Raw genomic sequence first — 19,273 nt, 5'->3', positions numbered from 1 at the left:
CTAGCATCCGGAGTGTCCAGAGTGACTAAGGTGACCCAGCTGTAGAGCCGTCAAAGGACCAGGGGGTCCGGAGGGTCTAATATTTCAAGTGTCCGGAGGGTCTAATGTTCCGAGTGATCATAGTATTCCGAGGGTCCGGAGTCTATAGCAGTTGTGAAATTGATTCGGAGGAGCTGTGGAGCGGATATGGTGCACGGGTAACGGAGTGCATCGCCACACATGTATTTTATTAGCTGTATGCTAATTTTGGGTTAGTAAGACCCAGTGTATTATTCAGGACTGGAAGGATAGATTGTATATCCGTCTTTGTGTTTAGTGACATAATTTCGCTACCTGAGCGAATACATTTTTTACTATGTGTAAAGGCTTATATCGTTTACTATTTGAGTGAACTATATTCATCTTTCCATTATTGAATCATTTGTGAAATCATTTATCCTGTGTTTTAGGGTTACTGAACTAATTTATTTGTATATTTTTTCCATCTTTGAAACTGTGCGTTTTTATGTTAAATAGATCCAATATTTGGATTATAAATACGCACACATCTTCATAATCCACTACTCATATAAATCGCCACATTAAACCATATCTGTGTCATCAAAACGTGTTCTGTTGTCAATCCGAAATATCCCACCCAGTTATCTTGTTACAGTTGCCATATAGCCTTACAGAGATGGTGTGCTGTAAAAAAATACAGATATCAATGTTCTGGTGGATAATAATGTATGATCGATTGTGGTCATGACCATTACAGTAGAGGTATACAGCAGAGTCTCATCATCAAAGAACAGGGCCATCTTGGCTAGCATGATGTTGTTGAGTTCTTGAGACTGGGACAGGATACTGATCCATGTAGCCAGTCCATAATACTGATATGCAAGATGGTAACTGAGAGTGTTTGCTTGCTTTCTATCTCACTCCCCAGCAAATGATATGGTGTCAAACACTAGCAGGCAAACTGATTATGTCTTGTGCCTTCCCCTTTATAACCCCCAACCTGGCAGCCTATTGCCTTCTGTCCGTAATATGCAAGTTAGATATGTATTAATAGACTGACAACCAGAGTAGAGTGGTTGTCTGTCTGGTCTTGACCATGATCTAAACCTGTAAGACAAAATAAAGCAGACAGTATACACAGGAGTAGTGTGGTATGCATCCTGCTTTATGACCTTCGGAGTACACATGTAAAGCTAAACACTATAACAATTTCCTGAAAAAGGGTGCATATGGCTGCCCATACAGGAAGAGTATTGGACCATACCTATTAATACTCAGTGCTAAAATACAAATTCTAATAAAAGTTACCTGAAGGAAAATGCTGACTAACTGCCTACACAAGTAAAATCACAGAAGAATAGTATAGGTAACTATGAAGTGGATGCTATGACTAAACTATGCATAGGAAAATGTACCTGTATATATCCGACTGTGGCAGAAACTATACTCAGCATGAGTGGAACTAGTAACTGAAGTACTCTAACTGATACCTAGGTGGGCTTATAACCTTTAGCTATTAAGCTAAAACATTTTAGCCTGGAAAAGCTGTATTTGTAAGGTAGTAGTTCTCCTATGGTACTATTATTATCAAACATCTGTCATTCTATATTCAAGTTTTACTTTTACCAGCAAACATGGGCTTCATCGGCTTTTATATATAGATTCAATCAAATTTTCTCAAAATATATCACATTTTATCTCTCAAGAATTGAGTTATAAATTTTTATTTTTGTATCAAAATCAATTGCTTTAGGAGCTCACACACTTAAAACAAATGAATTATTATTTATTGATGAATTATAAAGTAAAATATAAGACACAGAAATTGAAAGTTCATATCTATTTTAAATTTGCACTATTTGTGGTTTTTAGAGCAAGTGAACTTACTTGCAATATTTGATATTTACTTGTTTTAACATTTCCACTGGGACTCAGTAACACTGCCCTACAATGATGCATGGCAAATGAGAAGCTTTTCTACATCCAAAAACCACAACTAAATAATTTGTAATTTGGCAAGGTGTCAACATGAACTGTCTTTATCTGAATTCTCTCCAAACTCTTTCCACCTGCACAATGATGTGTAAAAATGAATTGGCAAGAGCTGTGCTGTACCTGTTCTGTCTCATTGGTCTGAAGTGCTTGAAACCCAAGTGGAGCCTTAATGCTCACTTTCCTTTTTGTCAATCCCGTTCAATTACATATATATGTACAAACAGTGTAAAAGTAGGATTTTGACATAAGGTGTATGGAAAAAAAACAGTATAATCACAATGGCAACAAATATGTGCCAAGGCAACCATTATTAATGCCAGACATTGGTTTGATTTTCAATGAGGACAAACAGAAGACATCATATCTCGCTGATTAATTTTTATTCATTTATTTAGTTTGATTGATTTTATGGTTGCTAAAACAAGAAATGTAAAGATCAACTGAATAATTATTGATCTATGAAGATAATAGGACTTTCTCCAACATCAATACCCTCTCTTGTAAGAGGACCACCACTACCACCAGAGGCACAGGACCCCCTCTATTATCAGTAATCTCTCTTTCAATTAGACCCCCCCACCCCGAGGCATATCAATGAATCTAAGTAATGATGAAAATGTCATCTTGTTAAAAAACAAAAGCAAACAAGATGAAATTGGTACCCCGACAAAATATCTGAATTTACAAACATCTAAATGTATTTTGAACAAGATTACACCAGTTTATTTGGTAACAGATTACATCACTTTATTACACCAATTTATTTGGTAACAGATTACACCACTTTTTTACACCAAAAGTAAGGAATTTCTTTGTTGTCAAACCCACTTTTTATTTAGTTTGAAAGTAAAAAGACTGTCTTACATAAGATACAATCAGACATACACATGGGTTGGCAGAAACTAAATTAAGGATCATATTTTTCTAGGACTAAATAAAGAAACAACAATATAAAACCCACAAGAAGTCAATGAAAGTCATGCTGCATATGTCGCTATTGAGATTTTTCTGTTCCATTTCTTAAAATAGCACATTCTTCTTTAGCCAGTCTAAGTCTCTAGTCAGAAATTCATCTTGTACTTACCATGAGAACAATTGTGTACACCAAACCACAAAGAGCTATGGCAGCAAGCACTCCAACAAATTTATATGTATCTCTGTTGAACTTAAAGTCAACTGGCTTGGGGTATAAAATTGATCGCACCAACTCTCCTTTTGCTGTGGTAAAACCTGTATAATGAAAAATTAATTATGACAGTGGGTGATCAACGCATTCAACAAATTATATCGATTATATCAAAACCTGTATAATGAAAAATTAATTTTGACAGTGGGTGAATAAGGTATTCAACATATTATATCAACTCCTACATTAGCTACTAGACAAAGAACCTCATATATATTAATGAAGTTTTAAAGGCATCACACACTGGGAACAAGAGGCGTATTTTGGCTATTGCATTAAATCTATCTAATGACGTGTGTACTGCAGCTGTAGTAGCTCACGGATAGTCTGTGTAGTTTACATTAGTCATTGCCATGTTTAAGTGCTTAGTGTTGTCTAATTTGTGATCTTTTCATAGGAAAAAGTGCCAAACTAGATGGTAAGTGCACATTCAGTCTTATGGGGGCACAAAGATGTGTGTTTACCATATTCCTTTTGTTAAATTTGGCTTTGTGGAACTCATGTTTAGCTTCACACAGAAGTTAAGCATAATTTGTACTTAGGTCACATTAAAATTTTCCTTTGGAATGAGATTCATATCAAAACTATTTTGTACCCTAGTCAATGTTTGGTTTATTGTGTGAGGGGGTATTCATTTTGAGATATGAAATTGTTTTAGACAGTGCATCATTGTTAAATTCCTTTTTAAATGAAAGTAATTTTAAGAGTAGATTGACTGTTTATGGTGTTTATTGCTTTTTTTCAGCTTTTACCACATATCATTACTGAAAATAAACATCAAACACTACTTCTGACTTGGGTTAACTAGCTGTGTTGGTCAGTCAGGAGGCAGAATAACATGGTTAGTTTTTTAATAGAGGTGGTTCCTGCACAATTTTATTAATGCTATGGATAGTATCTTACAAAATGTCATTCCTTCTACTGATATATATGAATGGAATACTCCTCTGGAAATACATGCAAATGAGCATTTATAATTTAAAAATGTTTTATATCAATGATACTTTCTTTTGCCTCTAGATAGCAAATTTCTTTTAGTAAATTATATTTCTACAAAAATACTTACCCAATCACATAACATTAGGAATAATAACCTGTTACCTCGTGAATCCAGCCCTGCTAAAAGACAAAATTCGTCCTAACCTATTTTTAGATGGACAATGGGCAGTAACTCTTGCCCATTACCTCCCCTTGATACCATCAGATGTCACCCGTTTTTAGCTCAGCGAGATTTGTTGTTATAATGTTTAATGCCACTTTCAGGTTATACATGGCTGCCAGTATTAATGGTGGAGGAAGAACCCGGGAAAACCCCTGAAAGAACCACCGACCCATGAGAAGCTACCAGCAAGCTTTCTCACATATCCACATTGGCCGAGCCTGAGACTCGAACCCACGCAGACAAAGGTGAGATAGAAGTGATCCATGAAGGAGACCGCTTTAGACCACTCGGCCACTCGGGGCCCCTGCTGAGTGAGATATTAACATGGATGCTTGCATGGCATGGTAGTTGGGAAGGTTTATAAGTAATGTGATTGGGTAATTATTCTCGGAGAAACATGATTTACTTTAAAAATTTGCTTTCTCCTTCAAATATGTTCCCCAATCACATTACATTAGGAGAATAAGTAATAGGAGGAAGGGATGCTGAGCATCCAGCCTCTACCTCAGGTATCGTTCTGGAGATGAGTGGCTGGATTCCCCTTATGAAAAATAACCTGTTCTCCAAATGACTCATATATATGGCTGAGAAGATCAAGTTGAGATCTTCTCACCTACCAAAATTTTCACTGGTGAATCCACCGAAGCTACCAGGCTGTGTTGATTGATCTAGTTGGGTCTGGTGGCCATCTGTGCTGCTGCCACTGGCCCTACCAGATCCAGCATTTGTCACTGAGACACTAAAAACTTGAGAAGGTTGACTCTGCATGCCAGCCAACAGCTTCTAAAATGTCTCAGATTGAAACATTGCATTCAAAAGCGTGGCTCGCAGAAATGGCTCCAACCTCATGAACTGTAATCTTCATGAAGCAAGGGCTTGAGGGGTGTTGTCTTCTTTTCCAGCTTTAACCAGACAGAAGAGATGTTTGTGTGAGCCAAGACTTGTCTCTGTGCATCTCTAGAAGTGCTTGCAGGCAATGACAGGATCTTGCCAATGACAGGATCTTGCATGGCTGCTGCTCTCACTGTATCTATGGAAGAGAGAGGATGAATGACGACTCATTGGTTGCCTACAGATGGCATCCGATTCTTAGCAACGAAGCTTTGTTGTGTAAGGAGGACTACCAAACCATCCGATCTGAACCAAAAATAGCTCAGGTCAACTGAAAGAGCACACAGCTCACTCACCCTGCATGCAGACGCTAAAGCTATCAGGAAACATGTTTTATATGATAGAAACTTTAGGGATGCATGAGCGAGAGGTTCAAACTTGCTTGAATTGAGCCTAGAACCCTGAACAAAATCCATTTTGCAAATAATGATCTGGATTTTGGTCACCACAACTGCAGGTTTGAATTGTTTGACTCATAAGACTGACCTGACAAGAGCCAAGTGTGTAGAAGAAGATGGTCTGGGCAAGGATGGAACACCCTTAACTGTAGTTGCATGAGGAGATTCAGATTGCCGGGGATCTTCTGGGTAGTTTCTTTTGCTAGATCAAGTAGATCAGTGACCCAGGACTTGTCTGACCTGAGAGGGGTGATCAGAATCATCTTGCAAATCTGACCCTGTAACTTCAAAGTCATTTTTGGTATGAGGACTGTGGGAGCATATTAGGCAAATGCCTAAAATCCTTCCCAATCGATTGACAGTGCATCCATTGTCCAGGCTTCTGGGTCTGGAGCAGGAGAGACGAAGGTGAGAAACCTGTGGTTCCACTTCTTGCAAAAAATATCAATCATCAGTGATCCCCAGAGACCACAGATCTGGGCAAAGATTGCTGGGTTGAGAGACCATTCCATGTAAAGGAACTGGCCTGTCCTGGATATGGCATCAGCCAATACATTGGCAGGGGATGTGTCTGACTTGCACATTGATATGGTAATTGTCGCAAAGGTGTAGAAACTGCCACACCAGGACACACAGGTCAGTTGATTTGGTGTCCCGTTTGAGGAGATAAGTCACCACTACCGAACTGCTGAACATGATGCCAACCTGTTTTGCCTGAGAGTCAATCTTCCCAGAAATGAAAGGCCTTTAGACTGACAGCCTTAATTTCTAGGATGTTGATGTGTAGGCTGCTCCTCTGGCTCCCACATGCCACCTATGGTAGTGAAGTCTGGCATCAGGTGGGCACCCCAACCATACATAATGGCATCAATGCAAACTGTTATTTCTGCTTAGGATTCTCCTGGACAGCCAACCTAGGGTGCACCACAGAAGCAAAAAGGATTGAATCTCTCGCATCATCTGGATGGGTTGATTGAGGGGAAAGGGTGCCACTGAGTCAGCAGTGACATCTATAAGAAGCACATAAAAGGCACCCAATTGGAATCAGGTCCATAATCACATTGAATGAATCAAGGAGAGGCAGGAACTCCCTTGCTGAAATCTGAGGTGTTTCGGAAACAGACTCGACCAGTTCTATAATTTTGTTGATGTGGACACAAGGGAGATGCATAAGATCACAGTTGGTGAAAAACTCCCAGACAGACAAAGTTCTGGGATGGCTGAAAATCAGACTTTTCCCAGTTCACTACAAAACCTAGATGAGCCGGAAGAGAAGAAAATTGATCCTGCCTTGAAGCAGTTTAAAACTTACCATGTATTTCTGATGGATGTCGTCCAGGTACTCTGCCATTTCTGTTGAGGACATCAATCAGAACAGAGAGACGACACAGTCCATCATCTGAGTGAAAGCCCAGCAGCTGTGGTTAGGCCAAAGGGAAGAACCGACAATTGGTAGACTATGTCTTGGTAAGTGAAGCAAAGATACTTGTGTGAAATGGGGTGAATGGGGACATGAAAGTATGCATCGGTCAGGTCAAGACTGACAGCATATTTGCCCCATCAGATGGAGATGTGGATTGACCCTGCCATCTCCATCTTGAACTTTGGAGGAAGGATAAATCGATTGAAATGAAGTAAGTAGTCCCTCTCCTAATCAGCCAGAACTTCCATGAAGATGGGAGAAGAAGAGAGAGGAGGGGGTTGACAAAATAAAACCTGAGGCCCCTCCAAAATGACCTTGATCACCCACTCTTCTCAAGGGAAGAGGGAGATCCAGTAATCTCAAAAGTGTAGGAGATGGCCACCCACTGGTAGGCTCTCTACAGGTAGATGGGGGAAGTATGTCAATTTTTGCAGTTGGGAGGTTTGGTGGCAAAGTTTCTTCCCATCTTTGTATGAGTGCCTCCTATGTTGAGTAGATTATCACATACTGGAACTGGGTTGGAACCAGTATTTGGGTAAATCATGCTAGGAGATCCCCGTCTCTGGGCAGCTGAGCATCCCTTTGCATGGGCGGGGGCTGAGGGGTCCAAACACCCATGTGGGGTGAGCAGCAAGTTAGAGGGGTAGCTCCTGAGCTGCCTGCCTCTGAATATCTTCAGTTCTTCCTCCAAATATCAATGGAGACCCAAACAGAGTTGTCCACAAAGCAAGCATATGGTGCAGTTTAGGTTGTCGTGAGCTGCTTGATTAAGGACATGAGTGATCCTAGCCATCGCCTCCCATGCATGGCTATCGTTAGATTGTTCAGCAAGTTGAAAAATTGCCAATGAGGCCAAGTTTAACATGGATGATATTGCCATGTTCTGAAGCAGTTTTGATGTGGCCTGGAACACATTCTTATCTACTCTGTAACACAACAGACCTGACACCTCTACCTCAACAAATGCAGCTACCCATTACTCCCCAAACTTAGTGTAGGAATATGTGGTAATTCCTACATGATTATGGTCAGAGACTATCAGTTTGGTCACTCTACCTCATCAGATAAGGGTGTTCCGAAACAAAGGTGAGGAATTTACAAGACATGCATCTATATATATGACAACCTATACAACTGTGTCAGTTTTGGGCACGTTCAATGTCAGTATTGTAAAATTCTGAAACATGTATATTTGGACATTCATATTCCAAGCCAGTAACTGAAATATGTATATTTGGTCATTCATATTCCAAGCAAGTAACTGAAAAGCAAACATTTGGCAACAATTCGTTTTTCTGACTCTATAAAGAATTATAGTATGACACTATGGAATATTAATATGTTAAATACAAAACCTTAAGAAAGACCATGCATTTTGCAAACCCACATTTTCCAAGAGAAACTCTAAAAGTAGTGAATTAAGAGAATTTCCAATATTGTGTATTGAATTTGCTTGTATGATCAACATAACGGACTGGGAGGTTAATGTCCACTACTGTTTTACTAAACCCAGATCTGCAGCTACTACATAATATTACAACAAAACAAAATGCTTGCTATTTATAACAATAATACAGTGAATAGCACTGAACCTGATATAATGTCATGCTACAAACATTACTAACCCTGATTTGATGTAATAATGTCAACAGTACTGGCCCTTGTCTGATGTAATACTGTGAGCAGCATTCAGTTTGATTTGATGTAATACTGTGAACAGCAATGGTCCTTATCTGATGTAATACAGTGAACAGTACTAACCCTGATTTGATGTAATAATGTCAACAGTACTGCCCATTGTCTGATGTAATACAGTGAGCAGCATTTACCTTGATCTGATGCGATACTGTGAACAGCATTGATCCTTATCTGATGTAATACAGTGAACAGCATTTACCGTGATTTGATGTCATACTGTGAACAGCATTGATCCTTATCTCATGTAATACAGTGAACAGCATTTACCTTGATCTGATGTAATACTGTGAACAGCATTTACCTTGATTTGATGTAATACTGTGAACAGTATTGATCCTTATCTCCTGTAATACACTGAACAGCATTTACATTGATTTGATGTAATACACTGAACAGCATTTACCTTGATTTGATGTAATACTGTGAACAGTATTGATCCTTATCTCATGTAATACTGTGACCAGCATTTACATTGATCTGATGTAATACACTGAACAGCATTTATCTTGATTTGATGTAATACTGTGAATAACATTGATCCTTATCTCATGTAATACAGTGAACAGCATTTACATTGATTTGATGTAATACAGTGAACAGCCTTTACCTTGATTGATGTAATAACATGAACAGCACTGAATGTTATCTCATGTAATACTATGAACTGCACTGATTCTTATCTCATGTTATACTGTGAAAAGCATTGATTCTTATCTCATGTAATACTGTGAACAGCATTTACTTTGATCTGACGTAATACCATGAACAGCACTGAAGTGCATATAATCTAATACTGTGAACAGCATTGAACTTCAATGTAATACTGTGAACAGCATTGAACTGCAATGTAATACTGTGAACAGCACTGAAGTGCATATAATCTAATAATGTGAACAGCATTAAACATGTAATACTGTGAACTGCATTGAACTTCAATGTAATACTGTGAACAGCATTGGACTTCAATGTAATACTGTGAATGGCATTGCACTTCAATGTAATACTATGAATGGCATTGAACTTCAATGTAATACTGTGAACAGCATTGAACTTCAATGTAATACTGTGAATGGCATTGAACTTCAATGTAATACTATGAATGGCACTGAACTTCAATGTAATATTGTTAACTGCATTGAACTTCAATGTAATATTGTTAACTGCATTGAAATTCAAAGTAATACTGTGAACAGCATTGAACTTCAATGAAATACTGTGAACACCATTGAACTTCAATGTAATACCTTGAATGACACTGAACTTCAATGTAATACTGTGAATGGCATCAAACTTCAATGTAATACTGTGAACGGCATCAAACTTCAATGTAATACTGTGAATAGCATTGAACTTCAATGTAATACTGTGAACAGCATTGAACTTTAATGTAATACTGTGAACAGCACCGAAGTGCATATAATCTATTATTATATGCTCATTTTTTCCCCGTTAACTTTACATTGTCAAAATCGTTCAGTATTACACGATACTGAACTCACACAACAATACACATATAGCATTCACGTGCATAAAGGAACTACTTTCTACTGTAAACAAACAATGGACGCAGACGCCAGCACTTTTGATTTGTACACAAATCATGTACACTCGTGTAAAAGGCTCTTTACGTTGTGGTTGTTTAAATTTGTTTCTGAATGAAATAAAACAGATGTTTCATGGACTGACAGATACCAGCTGTTTTGCCACATTCCACGTTGATACAATGTTACGGATTTAGGTTAGCTACAGTATATAACAGACGCAAGATAAGGTCCTTACAAATAACATACAAATGATAAGTCATATACTCTCTTCTTTAGCTGGTGATAAGAATGGCAAAATAAAATATACTTACAGTTTTACATCCTGAATTTCTTCAAAATGTATTTTCTTAATTCAGCAAATCCAAATTACATGAGCCATGTCATAGGTTTTCAATCTGGATTACACATTTCGAAATTGTGCTGTAATTTCGATGATAAGTGCATTTGCATCCTCCTTACTGCACTCAAAATGAAATAAGCATTAAATTCCATAGCATCTTTTTCATAATTGCAGTTGAAAGACTTCATATTTTTCCCACATTATGATTTCAAACATTCAATGACAGAAACAGAAACACATTTGCAGATGTCAACACACTTCTCCCTAGCTTATTAAATCTCATGTATTTCATGTGGAATCGTCACATAAAATCCAGTCCATAATCACGAAATTTCCTAGAATCGAGAAAAATACCAAAATCTATTCATTCCAGATTAAATGGAAAAGTTGTTGCAATGCACATTCATTCACAATATGACTGAAAATTTCAATTTTAACTAGACATGCCATTTTCTTTCAAAAGTTATGTCAAGCACGCGACTAAGTTAAAATTTATCTGGGCAGAGTTATGTGTGCAGTAATAATGTTGATTTGTGTAATGATGAATATGCGCTTGTGTATTTAGTTTGGAATGCAGCATACATTCATTTACAATATTTCTTGTAGTGTATTGTGTTTATATAATTAAACCTTAGGTAGAATAAAAAAATGAGCATATAATGAAAAGGTTACTGCATTTGTATGGGATAAAAAGAACTCGTTTTGTCAGAGAGATATACTGCACTCCCAAGGTCGTGCAGCATTCCATCCCAAAACTCATTCATATTTTCCCAAACAAATGCAGTAACCTATAAATACTGTGAACAACATTGAACTTCAATGTAATACTGTAAACAGCATTGAACTTCAATAGAATACTGTGAACAAAATTGAAATTCAATGTAATATTGTGAATAGCATTGAACTTCAATGTAATACTGTGAACAGCATTGAACTTTAATGTAATACTGTGAATGGCATTGAACCTCAATGTAATACTGTGAACAGCATCGAACTTCAATGTAATACTGTCAACAGCCTTGATCCTGATATGTTGTAATAATGTGAACAAAATTCACCCTGATCTGATATAATGTTGTTTGTTCTTCGAGTTCAAAGATGACCACCACCTTAAGAAGTTAAACTGAGTTTATTTTGGTAAGTACCTGAATGGCTGATCAAGCCAACTTGTGCTCTGTACTGTCTGTGGTACACCTGATAGGAGAATATGCTGTTTGGGTTTGCTTGATCAACAGATGACATGCTGTAGTTCTGAGATTATTGCTACTGACATGTTTCTGAAGTGCCTTTGCAATTCTGTTAAAAGTATGTAGCTACAGTATGGATGAGACTGCCAGGTGGAATGACTGTGTGTGATCTTTCCAAGACTCAGGGTCAATATTGAGGTGTTTCAAGGATGACTTGGGAGAATATTTGAAGCATTTCTTCTGATCATCCTGAGATAACTTTCCCTCCTTCAGTTTGATGTAAAGTTTGGATGTTTGAATATGTTTACCAATGTGAGAAGCAGTGTATGGGACCCTGTCCTACCATCGTCAGTTTTCATACTTTTGCCAACTGTTTTTTTTTACACTTTTATTCTTGAATTGGAAAAAAGGTCATACTGTCTCAACAAAAACCTATGCAGCTTTTATGGGATAAAAACTAATTATTTAGCACCTACCTGATTAAAATGCATTATTTTTCTAATGCTATATACAATCCGAAGGAAGGATTATTTAGCTTACCATGGGAGTTTGGCAGAGAAAATCAATACAGTTGGTCATATATTACTGCTATTAAGTCTGTGGTTTGTTGTGACCCTAGAATCCATTAAAATCTGTACCCATTAAAAATGGTGAATTGACAGTATGCAACATCAGATCTCATGTTGAGGTGTATCAAAGTGGATGTACCACACACTGGTAAACAATGTATGATATCATAAACATGTTTCTGATAAAATAGTTACCTGTTCTGAAGACTACTGCCCTGACTCGCTGTCCTCCATAATAGCGAGTCTGTATGATGTGTGTACCACAAAACAGAATATGACGTGCATGATCCTTGGTGTTGAAGTGGACTGTGCTGTCATCTCTGGTAATTTTTGGATTGGGCAATGGAGTCTTTGTTACAGGTACACTTTCACCTGGACAAGAATGCAGTTTTATTACAGCCATAACCCAGAAATTAAAGTACTGGAGTGCACAAATATCATAAAGCAAAAAGTATATAATTTGCATTAACTGAAATTATTATTATATGTTTCATTAGCATTTTGTTCTTCCTCTTCCGTAGTTTGGTAAATAATACTGTCAGTGGCTATGGAGCCAAACTACTGGGTTATAATGAAAGAGAGATGCACTAATTGTTTTAATGCTTGATATAATTATTATCATTGTACCTTCTACAAACTCTTTAAATACAAATTTGATGCTTGTGAAAAGCGGACATAATGAAGTATTTTTGTCAGTGTTTCTTCATTGTGATTATCATTAAATGTAAAATAGAGTTTAATAAACATGTAACCATTCAAAACATAGCTAATGACTGTATCTGGCATGTTCAAAGTTGATTTTTATGGTACTGATTTTTTAAAGAAAAGAAAACTTTTTTTTTAAAGCATAACCTATTAGCAACCTACAAACCAGCCATTATAGGGAATACCAGTCTGTTAAGCATGCTGTCACTGACAATGTAGCTGCCAGCAGCAGGACAGCATCACACACTGGAGGCTAAAAATTAGTGATTCAATTGACTTAAAGATTATTGATAGTGCTAAATGTTCCTCTACTAAAACTAGCCTAACCACCTCATGAACCTGACAGAAAAAATATTCTGTTGATTAGCAAAATCAACCTAATATTTAAACACAGAAAAAAGCATTTAGTTTCTAAGATTCTCTTTCTTTATATCAGATTTAAAAATATGAATAAAAAAGATACCAAGATCAACATTATTTAAAAATAGATAAGGTATAATAAAGGGCATTAGCCAGTAATTGTCAGTTCATACTTTTTCCACATTTAAATCAAAGATTTGAACAAGCAAACTGCTAAGTTTTTGAGCCCTGATATTTAAAAATACCTCATTTCTTCCTATAATTTCTCTTGAGTTATTGAAAATAGTCATTACACTAACTAACCAGACTCCCTAATTTTCCAAGCACTATATTTTCCAAATTTGTTTTAATGTTATACAGTACAATAAATCTTCAGACACCAGACTAGTTTTATTTAAGCCAGTGAAAAATAAAAATTCAAACTGGAACATTAAGAAATGTTTTGCCAATACTAAACCAGAGTGTAAACATCAATTACATAGCTCACCTCTACTTTTATTAGTATACAGTATGTATTTTACATATTATCATGCAAAAAATTTATTCAGACTAAAGAGGTTCTAACTAATGATTTTTGAAATTTGTTATGATAATAATTTAACTTTTAATTTACAAATTTAAACTTGTAATATGTGCTATATAGCTAGTACTGTGCTGACACACTGAGAAAAAAAGACACCTACCTTCCAACCCATTAAAGAATGTACAGTAAACACAGTGTGTGTGTGTGTGTGTGTGTGTGATTTGGATCTTTAACATATCTTTAACAAGTTTTCAGTCATATTACTATGATGTCTGCAGTGTGGCAGTTTATAGTGATATCTTAGCACTGGAGTATCATGCCACATTGATGTAGCATTAAGTCCTACCCAGTCACATTATCCTAACACTAGGCTGACAGTCCTAACACTAACCTCTTAATGCTGAGTGCCAGGAAAGTAACATTTTTATAAGTCTTTGGTATGGCTTGGTTGGGGCTCGAACCCACAAACTCCCACATCTGAGACAGACTCTCTAACCACTTAGGCCACCAGAGTAGTCATTAGTCTGAACCTATGTCTGTGAAATGTCACTGTTGGACTATGTTATTTTAGTGATATATTATGTTATCAAATAAGATCTTTACATTATGAAATAATACTGATATTAGAACTGAGTCACATTCATTAACAAATTTCTAATGATATGTACCACCAGAGGCTCTGTGTGTATGTGTGTACATAAATACATGAGGAACAGATGGAAATAGCTTTAAAACACAAAAATAAAAATTCTAGTAATTCCAGAATTGTCACCACAATTAAAAAGTGAGTGTTTACACATGTTTGCTGAAAGGACAATAAAAAAGTGAGTGTTTAAACCTGTTTGCTGAAAGCACAATTAAAAAGTGGGTGTTTAGACATGTTTGCTGCAAGGACAATTAAAAAGTGAGTGTTTAGACATGTTTGCTGAAAAGACAATTAAAAAGTGGGTGTTTAGACACGTTTGCTGAAAAGGCAATTAAAAAGTGGGTGTTTAGACATGTTTGCTGAAAGGACAATTAAAATGTGAGTGTTTAGACATGTTTGCTGAAAGGACAATTAAACAGTTAGTGTTTAGACATGTTATTGCTTAATAGAGGTCACCATTTAGCTTTGTTCATACTCACTTTTGGTGCCAAAAATATAGGACACAGGAATTTCAAATCTGAAATATGGGTGCTACAGGAATCTTTTAATAAAATATTCGCATGCTCTCATAAAAAATGCAATCACTAGTGACAAGAAGTGTCACACTATAAGAGACATGTTAGCATGCTCTCATAAACAATGCATTTGCAAGTGACAAGAATAGTGTTGCACTATAAAACAAAGTCATGATAGGAGATATGTACCTGTTTACAAGCTGTCATTGACAATTCAGGTGTTAGTGACAAGAACTACATCACACTACATAACACAGCCATTATATCAAACACAAACCTGCTAGGGGATGCAGACCTGTTAGCATGCTCTCACCGACAATACAGTTGCCATGGACAAGGAAAGCGTCACACTATATTAAACACTATTATAAAGATATACATACCTGTTTGCATGCTCTCATTAACAATACAGCTGCCAGTGACAAGAACAGCATAACACTACAAAACACAGCCATTATTTGGAATACAGACCTGTTAGCATGCTATCATTGACAACATATTTGTCAGTGACAAGAACTGCATCACAATACAAATCACAAACATTATTTGGAATACAGACCTGTTTGCATGCTCTCATTAACAATATAGCTGCCAGTGACAAGAACAGCATAACACTACAAAACACAGCCATTATTTGGAATACAGGCATGTTAGCATGCTCTCATTGACAACATATTTGTCAGTGACAAGAACAGCATCACACTACAAATTACAGCCATTATTTGGAATACAGACCTGTTAGCATGCTCTCATTGACAATACAGTTGCCAGTGACGAGAACAGCATCATACTACAAAACACAGCCATCATTTGGAATACAGACATGTTAGCATGCTCTCATTGACAACATATTTGTCAGTGACAAGAACAGCATCACACTACAAAACACAGCCATTATTTGGAATACAGACCTGTTAGCATGCTCTCATTGACAATACAGTTGCCAGTGACAAGAACAGCATCACACTGCATAATGCAGCCATTACGGGGAATCTCGATCACATCACCAGGTACCAGGTCCTCTGATGAAATATCTGCATATTCTGAAACAAAAAGATAAAGTATAAAATTGAAAAATCTTAAATTGCATTTTATACACTGAAATCCAACTTTTAAACATAAAAAACTAACATGCTAGATGCTAATACAAGTTTTTTTTATACCAGTGTTTAAGATCCAACTGTATTTACAGACAACACTGGTTTCCAAAGATTATCTTTTATGAAAAATTCAACTAAAAAACATAAATGCTTTATATTAGTTTAACATGTAATATTTTGCACCTAATCATTAGTGAAATGTAAAACAATCTTTAGCTTGCAAGGTGTATCTCAACAAGATTGTGTTTGCACACACACACCACAATGTTGGGCACCATGCTTCTATCATCAATGAAGCAGAAATAGGACCAGCTAGACATAATAAGAAGTCTTCTGGTTAAAATCACATGGCAATAATTTGTTCATTCAGAAATAGAAGCAATAACAAGATTATCTAGATGACCATTGTGGTGGACATATTGGCTATTAGATCAGCACCAGTTTCACTTAGGACCACAATGACATAATACAAATTTTGGTGAAAATTCCATGGCAATATTACTTCTCATACAGAAGGAGCACCAATAACAAGATTCTATAGATGACCATTGTGGTGGACATATTGGCTATTAGATCAGCACCATTTTCACTTAAGACCAACAAGACCCCACAGGCGTTTTCAGGTGACCCCCCCCCCCATGTAAATATCACTTTCTGTTCTGGAGGATTAGTGATAACAATATATTAAATATGACACTATGGCGGCCACATTTTACCTCAGACTGGTACAATTCTCATTTAGGTCCAACAAAATATCACAAGAAATCTTCTGATGAAAACTTCATTCAAATATGACTTTCCATTCCAGAGAAGTTGCTACAGGATGATTTTCAAGATGACCATTGTGGTGGCCATATTTGACATTAGATCAGCACACCTTTTGTTTAGGACAAATTAGACATGATACAAAATCTTTTCATGAAAACCCAATGCTGATATGACCATCCATTCAGTAGAAGTAATGATAACATGATTTCAAGATGGCCACTGTGGTGGTGATGTTGGAAGCCCAAGCAGCATCATTTTAATTTTGAACCAACTTACCTTGGGGTGATAAGAACGTGTGTACACAATATCATGGTAATCCTCCAAGTAGTTTGGAAGGAGTAGCAATAACATACTAATGCTAACAGACAGATGGACAATGAACAGATGACAGATGATGGACAACAGAACATGCTATAAGCTCCCTTGTTATGTGACAAGATGAGCTACAATAAACTCTTACCATCATTTCCTCTGCATACAGTAACAATACTTGAGGACTGAATGGTGTTCCTTAATGCTCTTTGCATCTAAAAAGAAGAAAACAAGCTTTATAAATTACTCAAGAACATGAATCCTCTCGTCAACAGAAGTATATTTGGAGTAGCAAACAATATAAAGACTGCTCATTCAGACCTGAAAGTTAGGTCCACTGTACCTTACTCTCCTCAAGATGCATCCACATGCCAAATTTCATCGACCACTCAGTCACCCAGGTCCCCTTCATGTGACATAAGAGTGAGGTCAGCTGCAAATATTGCCCATCTGACACTCCTCACAGCAAAGCTAATTTTAAAAGTAAAAAGATAATTTTCTAAGCTGAGAAAAATTTATCTCCAGGTAAGTTTGAACAATATTACAATCTAGTCACTAATTGGTGCCGAGGTAAACAAAAATGACATTTGCATTTCCTTCAAACCTACTAATTAACTAGTGAGTGGAGCCAAGACTTATCTTATTAAGAATGTAATTCTATATCCCATGGACTTTTAAAGATAGAAACTTGGTTGATTTGTCTTATTTAATGTCTGTAAGTACGTGACTATGTGGCACATATTTGTGCATATATGTGGTGATGATATCTGACAATGCTAAGTCAACAAACATTATTGCTTGTAAGTATTAAATGGTTCTGAGAAAACAATATTTTCTTTAATTCAAATTTGAATTTCCAATCATTTTCTATAGGCTTATATTTCTGAGGTGTATGTGCACTCTCAAAACAAATTCTTTTTGGTTTCAACCCTTCCTCACTGTCTATGAATTGACAGGTAATAGTCTATATGTAAAATCCTGGACTGAAGACGGACATGGTTTCATAGTGACAACCATCACATACTACTTTCATCCAACCTTGAATTGTGGGTTACTAGCTTGAATGATGTGAACAGCTGCCAAACTTTTTAGTAAAAATATACTGCAGAATATAATAACATACAGCAGTAGACTGAACAATGATTCCAGAATTCATGACCAATTTACCCCCAAGTTGATTATCATTCTTAGAGGAAAATCTTTACTGAACCAAACCACTCCCAAATGTCAACAGAATCAGAGAAGTGATATTCATTTGGAAAACTGGAATAGATGGCAAACTGCTTATAAGTCCTAATAAATATTAAAACATATGAACTTATAACCATTCTACCATGATACCAATGATATTTGTTGCTTTTTTATATCAGCACCTCTTTAAATACTCAAAGTTTGCATATTGGTATGTCAACACACAATTTTACAAGACAGTAATGTTTTCTTAGTTAGCCTACAAAGATAAACATTTCTGACATATCAAATGATATCTATTCCTGGCATATTGATAAATGGATTTATATAAATGTCTACATGGAACTGCACCAGAGTATCTTCAAGACTTATTCAGGCCTTTTTCAGCACAATACCAGTTGAGATCAATATCACATGGAAACATTCTAATACCAAAACCAAGAACAGAGCAATTTAAAAAGAGTTTTCAATACTCTGGCACAGTTCTGTGGAATAAGCTTCCACTACATGTAAAATCTGCTGAAAATATTAGAATATTTAAGAAAAGATATCATGAGCATGTATGTGTTTCTAACAGATAATGGAATTTAGTATTTTAATACTAAACATGTTAAAATAAACAGTAATTATTGCCATCTTCTTATAATGTGCATTGTTATACTCTCCTTAAGAGGGCCTCAAGGGAGAATAGTCCTTGACTAATGAGTCACCCTCTATAAATAAAGCATTATTATTATTATTATTATTATTATTATGACTG

At 36.4% G+C, this 19,273-nt stretch overlaps 1 protein-coding gene across 2 annotated transcripts in view; it reads right to left on the bottom strand.

Moving 5' to 3' along the window:
* LOC149781391 (polyamine-transporting ATPase 13A3-like) overlaps window positions 1-19,273 on the bottom strand; it is a 364,470-nt gene that overhangs the window by 240,207 nt on the left and 104,990 nt on the right. For both annotated transcript variants that reach the window (XM_089935485.1, XM_089935486.1), the window contains 4 exons: window positions 17,471-17,537; window positions 16,054-16,185; window positions 12,589-12,765; window positions 3,080-3,225 (listed from right to left, as the gene is read on the bottom strand). In XM_089935485.1, the coding sequence (XP_089791611.1) occupies window positions 3,080-3,225; window positions 12,589-12,765; window positions 16,054-16,185; window positions 17,471-17,537 (522 nt within the window). The remainder of the gene's footprint in view (window positions 1-3,079; window positions 3,226-12,588; window positions 12,766-16,053; window positions 16,186-17,470; window positions 17,538-19,273) is intronic.

Source organism: Sinohyriopsis cumingii, chromosome 15, assembly GCF_028554795.1.
Source record: "Sinohyriopsis cumingii isolate HCF-2022 chromosome 15, ASM2855479v2, whole genome shotgun sequence".
Lineage (NCBI taxonomy): Eukaryota > Metazoa > Mollusca > Bivalvia > Unionida > Unionidae > Sinohyriopsis > Sinohyriopsis cumingii.
The sequence above is the reverse complement of the archived record's forward strand: the minus strand, read 5'-3'. Positions and strand labels throughout refer to the sequence as shown.